Here is a 10,621-nt window from a genome sequence, read left to right on the forward strand (position 1 = left end):
ATTTACTTATTTTTAAATTAATTAATTTTTGTTTTATGTGCATGCATGTTTTGCCTGTAAGTATGTAAGTACACCATGCTGTGAATGTTCTCATAAGCCAGAAGAGGGCAATGGATCCCCAGGAATTGGGGTTGCAGACAGCTGTTAGTTTCCACATGGGTGCTGGGAACTGAACCTGGCTCCTCTGCAAGAGCACTGGCTGAGCCATCTCTCTAAGCTCCTGCCCCATTAACATTTCTTTAAGTTTTACAAGGCATTTGCCTGGTGGTCAAGGAGGAGCCTGAGTGTAATGCTCCTATCTGACGAAGGCAGGAAACGCACATGACAGAGATGGTCATGCTGCGTCCTCACAGTCTGGTGGGTTGACATTATTGTTTTGATAGTGAGGCCACTGAAACTAAGACGAAGTCCCACTGGGATCCTCAAGAGTAAATGTAGTTGAGCCTGGTGGTGCAGGAGGATCAGAAGTTTGAGGCCAGCCTGGGGGACAGAATTAATACATAGCTAGCCTATTTTTTTCAAGAGCCAGGACAGTAGTTCCGTGGCATAGTATTAACCTGGTGGACATGCAGCCCTGGGTTCCATCCTTAGCACAGAAAAAAAATAGGGGTCAGTAGATCATAAATTATATACATTTATTTTTGCTATTGTTTATGTTTTGAGACAGGCTCTCCCTGTGCATTCCAGACCATGTATGTATCCCAGACTGGTCTGAAACAGAGAGAAACACGCTTGCTTCAGTTTCCTGAGTGTTGGGATTACAAGTGTGCGTTATAATACCCAACTCAGCCTGATTAGTGCATTGTATTCTTTAGACACAAGGTCTTATGTATCCCAGGCTAGCCTTGACATTGCTATGTAACCAAGGATGTCCTTAAGTTTCTGATCCTCCTCCATCACCCAAGTGCTGGGACTGCAAGCACATACCACTATGTCTGGTTTCATGAGATGCTGTGATGCAAATTCAGGGCCTGTGCATACTAGGTGATAATCTGCTAACTGAGCTACATCATTGGCCTCTGTGTTCATACACTGATGTATCACATTTTACCCCATAAATATGCAAAATTACTAATTAACAAAACACAAAATAAGAACAAATAACCTATCTTTAAAAAAGGAGTTAATCTGGGTCTCAAGGAGTTTGGGGACTGGAGAGATGGTTCAGTGGTCAAGAGCACTGGCTACTCTTGCAGAGGAACTGGGTTGGGTTCTGAGCACATGTGATGGCTAACAACTGTCTAACTCCAGTTCCAGGGTCTCTAATGCCCTCTTCTGACCTCTGCAGGAACTGTACAACATGGGTATACTTACATACATTCAGGTAAAACACACATACATATAAAATAGAAAATAATAAATATTTATTAAAATGGAGTCTGTTGGGCTGGAGAGATGGCTCAGTGGTGAAGACCACTTGCTGCTCTTGCAGAGGACCAGAATTTGGTTCCTGGCACCCTCACTGGGCAGCTCAAAATTGCCTATAAGTCTAGATTCTGGGGACTTGACACTGTTCTGGCTTGTAAAGGCACCTACCTGCATGTATACATACTAACATATAGATACACACATTCATGTAAAATAAAAATAAATGTGAGGCTGACCAGATGGCACAGCAGTTAAGAGCACTGGCTGCTCTTGCAGAAGACCAGGTTCTGTTCCCAGTACCCACATGGCAGCTGACAACTGCCTGTTCTCTGTGGGCATTGCACACACATAGTGTACATACATACATGTAGGCAAAACACTCATACACATAAAATAAAAATAAATATTTTAAAAACATTTAAAAATGGAGCCTATGGACCCAAAAAAGGTGAGTTTTGAATCCTCTATAAATCCACTAAACACAGGAACAGACTCTGAAATGAGCTAGGAAGGCAGGCACTTAATAGACTCACATCGATTTGGGTGCTTGATCTCCCCGGAGGATATCACGTACTGAAATCGAAAGTTTCTTCAGTGCAGTGCAGTGTTTTAAGCAGTAGGCAGAAACTATCAAATCTGAGTTATCCTTGATCTCAAACTTCACTTCTTGAATCAAGTCCATCGCTTGAATGACAAAGGCTTCATTGCGCAGCTCAAACAGACAGTAAAACAACTTCAGGCAGTCTACCTGCTCCCAAAGCTCTTCGCTCTTACTTAAGGTCTCCAGGCACTGGTGAAGCTGCTGCTTTCTCTCCTTGGATATCTGGCAGCCAAAAAACACCCGTAGCTTTTCTTGTTCTATTTCATGTAAAAGGCCAAATATGAAACACCCCACAAAAATCCACCGTGCTTGTGCTTTCTTTAGAAACATAATCAGGAGTATGTCTATGCATTTAACATCAGTGCTAGGGTGGTCCACGTGCCTCTTCAGGAGATAAAACACAGCAGCACAGAACTCCTGGACAGACGGGTGAAGAAATGTGTAGGAGTTCTCCGATTCCCTGCTCTTTACAAGAATCTTGATGTTCAGCAATACGGGGACATCAGAGTCAACCAATCCGTTTCTCCTGAGAGCCTCCTCGCTAAACACAAATGTGTCAGTCCACAGGCCCTCGGCAGCCAGGGAGCACAGGCCCTGCAGTTGCTCTTGGCTCTTCTTACTTGGGTAACAAGTGCCTCTGGGAAGGAACAAGTTCAAGATGTAAGCGACATACAGGGAGGTGGTGCTTCGGCAGATGGGGGTCAGGTCATTCCCCTTTTCCATCTCTTGCTTCAGACACATGGCTACCACCCAGCAGAGCAGGGGGATCTGGCAGATAGTGAACAGCTGCTCGTTCTCTCTCACAAAACCGTAAGCTTCCTGAGCTCTGTATTTATCTGGAAACAAACAGCGGAAAAACAGCTTCCTATTGCTCTCATCAAACCCTATGATGGTTCTGATTTCTGGGTTCTCGAACTTATTCTCCAGTGTCTGAAGGCTCTCTGGGGTACCGGCGATGAGCAGAGAGGACTCTGGGAGTATCTTCCTTCTGAACAAACTGCTCAGCAGTGTCTTCATTGGCCGCTCCTCTATCCAATCAGTGCACAGCTCTGACTCTGGCTCAGTCAAATCGCATCTCAGCCATTCAAAGCTGTCGATGATGAACAGGAGTTTCTCAGGTTGGGACATGATCTCTGCTATGGGAGCTGAGGGGTTAGGCCACTCTCTTGAGATTAGTTCAGACAGACTTGTTGTCAGTGGCTTCACTTCTTGGCAGCAGAAGTAGAAGACGTATGTGAATTTATTCTGATAGATTTTGCCTTCCGCCCAGGCCAGCATTAACTTCGTCAGCATCATTGTCTTCCCTATGCCTGGGACCCCTTTCAGGAGCAGTATGTGGGAGCGGTTCCCAGTTGTCTTTGATGGAAAAAAGTACTCAAAATAATCATGTTCTTCCTGGGTGATTTCCTGGTCAAAGAAATCGTGAACCATAGGGGTGAATTTTCTGGACCAAATGCCGATGAACTTAGTCTTTATGTGAGCTTGATAGATCTTTGGGTGTCCTGAGTTCGGTACAAGAGAAAAAAGAAATCACAACATAGCAAAGTTAAATGTTCATACATATGTGATTTGACATTTCTTATCCTCAGGATGTAACTTTTTAGGAATCTGCAAATTACGGGCATGGAGCCAGCTGGTCCACAGCCTGCTCTGTAAGCCGAGTTCATTAAAACTTGGGCACAAATTTCACGCCTCTGCGCAGTGTATGCTACATGGGTTAAACTGTTGTTTGCTGTTTAAACACACTGAGAAGCTGGCTCTGGAGGTGAGGTTGCTGTCTCCCCATTTTAGACCCAAGCGTGTATGTTTCACAGTGTTATCCAAGGCCCTTTGTCTGGGGCTGGGCTGTCCCCCTAACTCTGTGACAGGAGGAAAAAGAACAGTAAAACAGATCAAGAGTAAAACCACTGTGCCCTTGAGAACACAGAAGACAAACTACTGTTAACAGAAGTTACTATTGTGTATCCCATGATGGAAAAATGCCCACAGGGAGAGGCAGAGAGTTCTGCCATGGGAAATTCAGCTACGGGAAGGTTAATCATGGCGAGAAAGCTCAATCGGGAACAACAGCTGGCTGCCTCAGTTTCTACAGTTGGTTTCTGCTGAACGATTTGATGGCCTTATCCATCTGCTGGTACTTGGAAGCCTTACCCGAGGGGACACTCTGCTCTGTCCAACATTGTATCAGAAACTCCAGTCGGCTGCCTCAACTTCAGTCAGTTTCTGTTGGATGTTGTGAGCACCTGATTCAATGGAGTGACCTTCTTATTGTTATTTTCTGTTTCACTTGGAAGCATCATCTGAGGGGACCTTCACTGTGGTTGGGATGCTCCATTGGGAACTCCATCCATCTGGGTGCTTTAAAGGGGATTTCCCAGATGGTTTTGCTTTATGTTTTAAGTGCCCAGTTTGACAACATTTGCGCTCTCTCTCTTTCCTACCTATAATCTATCTATCTATCTATCTATCTATCTATCTATCTATCTATCTATCTATCATCTATCATCTCTATCTCCTTCAGTCCCCTCCCTCTTTCTTTCAGTCTGTTAACCTCCCAATATGGCTATCTCTCTCTCTCTCTCTCTCTCTCTCTCCCCCTCCCCCCCCCTTTCTCCACACACACCTCCTTATCTGGCTATCTTTCTCCCTCCTTCCCTCCATCCATCCCTTCATCCCTCTGTCCCCACCTCCGCCTACCTCCCTATCTGGCTATTTCCCTACCTCTTTCTCTCTTTCTCTCCCTCCCCCCATCTCTCTGGCTATCTCCCTATCTGTGTCCCTATCTTTCTATCTCTTTGAATACTTATTCTTTCACTTCGGCTTGATATGTGCTTAATAAACTCACTCATTCACTTAAATTATGGCTACTGTAGACCATCCCTCAAGCTATGTGGAGCACAGTGCTGTGCACAGCTGCTCTCCTGGTCCAGAAAGAAGACTGGGTACTTGTGCTACACTGCATGGTCCCAAATTCAAAAACATCAACTATATAGTTTTCTATAGCAAGTCTGCCAGCTCCAATTCTACAGACACATGCGCACAGGCTCAGGGGCATGTAAGTGTTAACTCTTCATTGCCTCCAGGAGAGCACCAAACTGTTCAAGAACTACATCACTAGCAACAAAAGACCAGCTTCATAATTAATGAAAGTATGGACTATCAACCCGATATTAAAGATACTGAAAGATGATGCCCACAAGCAGATAAGTGGATACAGGAAATGTGGTCCACATACACGATGGAATTTTAGGCAGCTATAAATAAAAATAAAATCGTGGCATCTGCAAGAAAGTGGATGGCAATGGAAATTGCTGCATTATGTGAAGTAACCTAGAATCAGAAAGATAAATAGTGGATGTTTCTTCTTCTGTGCAGAACTTAGGGGTGTGTGTGTGTGTGTGTGTGTGTGTGTGTGTGTGTGTGTGTGAACTAGAGGTGTGGGAAGGAAGAAAAACTAAAGAGAAATAGAATTCATGTGCCATGAAATGGTGGTGGGGCTGCTTGTGGGGGGACAGGACAAGGAGGGGGCAGGGAGGAGGAGGAGGAGGAGGAGGAGGAGGAGGAGGAGGATCAACCAAAAAAGTTATGAAAATGACACAATGAAACCCAGTCCTTTGTATGCTATTTAAAAAACTGATAAAAAGGCCAGCAAGATGGCTCAGTGGGTCCAAGCGCTTGCAGCACAGCCTGACCACCCCAGTTCTGGCACCCATAGAAGGAGGAGCACTGATTCATGAAAGTTGTCCTCTGACCTCCACACGTGTGCTGTGGTGGCATGCATACACCCACACAGCACACATACTCACGTATTTACTGATAAATACAAACCAAATATCTATATCCATTTGTGTTAACGAGGGAGTTGAGTGTGAGGTACCGGTAAAGGTGTCATGTGTGCAATACATCTAAATGTCTACATCAGAAGGAGCTGACCCAGGCCAGTCTCCAGGAGAGAACCAGGTGAGCTTCCATGACACACTGGCCCCTAGGATTCATTTCAACTTCACCCATGTGAATGTTCTTATGTTTTAAAGACACCATATTAAAAATCCCAGAAAAACAGCAACGACGAGGATTATGCTTCACAGAATGCCTTGCAGCTAAGACTTGGGGTGCAGGCTAAGCTTGGCAGCTTACACAGACTCTCATGACACAGAAAGATGCAAGACCTGTAATGTGAAGATACCTTTAAGGGGGTGGGAGGGGTGGCTCAGCGATTAAGAGTGCTAGCTGCTCTTATAGAGAACCTGAGTTTGGTTCCCAACACCCACACAGGGCAGCTTAGAAACTCCTGTAACTCCAGCTTCAGAGGGCTCTGAGGTCTCTGGCACCTGTCTACACATGCACAGACCGCCCCCCCCAACGACAAACATATAATTTAAAAAGAGACCCTTTAAAGATGTTCAACATAACACACACACACACACACACACACACACACACCATATATAATGACATAAAAATCAGAAAAGGGACTATTTTAGGGGGAGGAAGAGAACTGAGGGACGCTGGGTAAGACCGATCAAAGTACAGTGATACATGTCTATTACTATATATGAAAATTTCACTATGCAGCCCATTATTTTATACACAAAGTTTTAAAAAGTAATAAAAATATATTCAATAAAAACAGAAGGCAAAGTGGGCATCCAAATGGAGACTGATGAAAAATTAAAGAAAACTTCATAAATAAAATGTGTTAACTGAATTTAAGACATCAACAGATGGGGGGCCAGTCAGATGACACAGTGGATGTTTGCTGCTGAGCTTGATGACCTGAGTTTGGTTCCATAAACCCATATAGTGGCAGGAGAGAATTGATTCCTGCATGTGTGTCCCCTGACCTCCACTCACGTGCTGTGACATGTGCACACAACACACACACACATACACACACGCACGCACGCACACACCCCACGAATGTAAAGAATTTAAAAAGAAACAGATGGATTTGTTATAGATTAGAAATAGCTAAATAGGTAATAAGAAAACAGGAAAAATGCCTAAAGCACAGAAAATGAATGAATGAATGAGCAAATGAATGAATGAATGAATGAAAAAATGAATGGACAGAAACCAGAAAAGGAGGACATGAACTTGAGGGGCAGATGTTGGGAAAGGGGTTCTGGGAAATAGCTGGGTGGGTGGGATTGAGGGGTGGAAATGATCAAGATACATTTGTATGCATGCATGAAACTTTCAAAGAATAAATACGATGTTATTGAAAAGCAAATGCGGAAGGATAAAAATGGATATTTGGGATTGCATAAAGACCTAACGTGTACTGTCAGAGTCCCAAAGAAGGTGTGGAAGAAAGAACGACACAGAAACAGGTTTTCAACAAATAATAGTCAAGAAATGGGAGGGAACTCACGGGTGGCAGTGTAAAAACAGACAAATACACGTGGCTGGAGAGGTCAGAGATCCTACAGGAAACCTTACCTCAGTCTTATCTTTAGAAAAAGAGATATTACTGTATGCTAAATATGGATCCTTATATTTACAGACAAGTATACTATGTACCACTCGTCAAAGAAGCTTCTTTTGCAACAGATGGAGGCTATCAGAGTTCCACAACTGGTCACACACAGAGCATATGTGTTTGAGAGATGCCCAGACCCAAGTGACACATCTACAGTGGAACCTCTATACCTAAGGCTCATAGAACGTAGCAGAACAGGAGGCAGAGAGAACACTAGTGCATCCCCCAACTCCCACCAGTGAAGCTTCCTCACACAACAGACTGTGATGCACACAGAAGACCACAGCTGGCTAAGTTTTAGGGAAAAAGAGACTGTAAAGTGTGTGTCCCTGGATAGGACTCCTATATTATACCCACCCACCCATGGCTCAGGGAAGAGGCGGCAGAAAGATTTTGAGAACCAGGATTGGTGCACAAACACAAAAGATGCTTTGGAGCTACAGACGCAGGACTTTGGAGAATCCCAAATAGAACGAGTCCAGGAAGCCGCATCTAGACCTAGCACAGCAAGACATCTGAACCCCAAAGGCAAAGAAATGAAAAGTCAAGTATCATTATATCTTATAGCAGATAAACATGTGACTCTTAAGGACATACTGTTCACAGAGCACAGCCTCTCTGTCACAAAGTTTTGCTTGTTAAAGATCAAAATACATATAGCCATGGCAGCGATTAGCAATGCTTTGAATACATACATGATTATTCCAGTGAACCTCAATTCACTGCAGAATCTATTTGTGTGTATGTGGGGGTGAGGGGCTGTACATGCATGTGTGCCTACATGCATGTGGAGGCCAGAGGTTGACACTGAGTAAATTCTCCAATCATTCTCTACCCTATTTTATTTTAATTTTTGAGAACTCCATAGAATATATTTCAATCATGTTTAGACCCTCTTCCCTATCTCTGCCCCACTTAATATCTGATTTCATGTAGTCTGATATACACATATTATACATATGATACATATGAGATATATTATATATCCTATCAAGTCAAATTGGTGTCTCTAAATACCCTTTGGTGTGGGTCTATCCACAGGCGCCTGGTTAACCTATCCAGTGTCACACCCTTAAAGCAAACAGACTGTCCCTCTCCCAGCAGCTATGGGTTGCCAACAGTTCCTCAGCTAGAGCTGGGGCCTCCTACCCAACTTCTATGCTGGGATTTTTGTCTACCTTATCTTTTGAGACAGTGTTTCTCATTGGCTCAGAACTTGCTAATTAGGCCACACTGACTGGCCAGCAAGCCCCAGGGAGCCTCCCGTCTCCACTTCCCCAGTGCAGGGACTATGGGTACTTGCCACCCTGCCCAGCTCTTATGTGAGTGCTGGGATCCGAACTCAGGTCCTTACAAGCACTTCACCAACTGAGCTGTTCACCAGCCCAGAAAATAGCAGGTATTTTCTGTTGCTGCTACCTCTTGCTAACATTAACTCTCCAGTTTTGATGTAAGGGTAAAAGCACTGATGTCCTAGGTATAATATGCTAACAATGCAGGTTAGATATCTATATCTGACCACCTAGAACTACATGTTTCAATGAAGCTATTTCCTACCCTGTGGGTAATCAGGACCCATAGACCTGGCCCTACTATAGATGGCCATGAAGAATAGTTATTAAAACTACAACATGATCCTCATGGCAAGAAGCTTTGACCCACTCACCAGCAATCTCTCTGGCAGCCCTTTCGCAGAGATCCAGCCTATTTATCTTCTGGAAGATTTCAAAGGTCACATTCCAGGCTTGCTTTTCTTCATAATACTTCATCAGTAAGTTGGCAAGGTCTTCCCGGGAAGCCTTCTTCACCTCCATCCGAGGAATGTGCTTGAGTCCAAGGTGCAAAATCTCTTGCTTGAGAAGCTCCTTAAATTTCATGAACTCCTTCTTGTTCAGCTCCTCCAGATACCACATAAGACCAAAGTCGGAAAAGAAAGACGATGCCATCTTGTCTAGGGAAGAGAGTGGCGTCTTCAGAGATGGATAGAAAAATACGAAACAAATAGAACCTGTGGGAAAATCAAGTAAACACCAAGTTATTTAAAAAAATGGGCCAAAGGGCTGGGAGGGGGGACAGTTGAGCCACAAATGTGCTTGCTGTATAAACATGAGAACTTGAGTTTGGATCCCCATCACTTACATAAAAAGCAGGGTGTGGTGACACATCTGTAATCCTAACACTGGAGAGACAGAAACAGGAGGATCCCTGGGGCTTGCTAGCTAGCTAGTCTAAGCTCAGTTGGTGAGGTCCAGGTTCAGTGAGACACTGCCTCAAAAAATAAGATAGAAAGAGATTGAGGAACACATGTGATGTCAACCTCTGACACACACACACACACACACACACACACACACACACACACACACAACTCAAGGTCATTACTGCCTTGTACACTGCTCATTGTGGGTGATGGAGGAGGGGCAGGAAGTTCTTTATCCCAGGCTCACCTCTCTCCTTTTCAATGAAATGATCATTAAAACAATACTTGGAAAACAGAGATTTAGTTCCCTAAAGAACTGCATGCAGGGCTGAAGGAATAGCTCAGTGGTTAAGAGCACTGGTTGCTTTTTTAGAGGACCAGGGTTCAGTTTCCTGCACCCACAATTGTGGTGGCTCACGATTTCTTGTAACTCCAGTTCCAGAGACTGCAATGCCCTCTTCTAGCCTCAGTGGGCACTGCCTGCATGTGGTATACACAAATACATGCATACACATGAACACGTAAAATAAATAAATCTTAAAAAGATTACTGGTAATTCTATCTCTGATGATATCTGGACCAATGCTAGTATCCAGAACATATCTGTGATGCTACCTTCCAAGGCTCAGGGATCACTGCAGAAGAAGGGTCAGAAGATTAAGAGCCAGAGGATGACCACAAGGAAACAGTTTTCCAGACAGCTGGTCAGTTATAGGAACTCACAGCAATGGTGACAACATGCACAAGTCCCACATAAACTGAAACAAGACCAAATCCCAGCATAGGCATGGAGAGGTAGGTAAGAAACCCCAGCCCTAACTGAGGAACTACTGGTAACTGATGTCTGCTGGAAGGGGGAGAGGCAATCTGGAAGGGTGAGACTTTTGGTAGGTTGACCAGGCCCCAGTGGATGATCCCAAACTGAAGGACATTTGGGGACACAAATCTGACTCTATAGGACTTAATATAC

General features: G+C 44.1%; 1 protein-coding gene across 1 annotated transcript in view; it reads right to left on the minus strand.

Moving 5' to 3' along the window:
* The window catches only part of Nlrp4 (NLR family pyrin domain containing 4), a 31,929-nt gene extending 22,532 nt beyond the window's left edge, over nt 1–9,397 (minus strand). The window contains exons 1-2 of the mRNA XM_008846632.2: nt 9,118–9,397; nt 1,902–3,471 (exon numbers count right to left, since the gene is read on the minus strand). Coding sequence (XP_008844854.2) covers nt 1,902–3,471; nt 9,118–9,397 — 1,850 coding nt within the window. The remainder of the gene's footprint in view (nt 1–1,901; nt 3,472–9,117) is intronic.
* Between the last annotated feature and the right edge of the window lie 1,224 nt (nt 9,398–10,621).

This window comes from Nannospalax galili, unplaced genomic scaffold (genome assembly GCF_000622305.1).
Source record: "Nannospalax galili isolate Female #2095 unplaced genomic scaffold, S.galili_v1.0 scaffold842, whole genome shotgun sequence".
NCBI classification, from domain to species: domain Eukaryota; kingdom Metazoa; phylum Chordata; class Mammalia; order Rodentia; family Spalacidae; genus Nannospalax; species Nannospalax galili.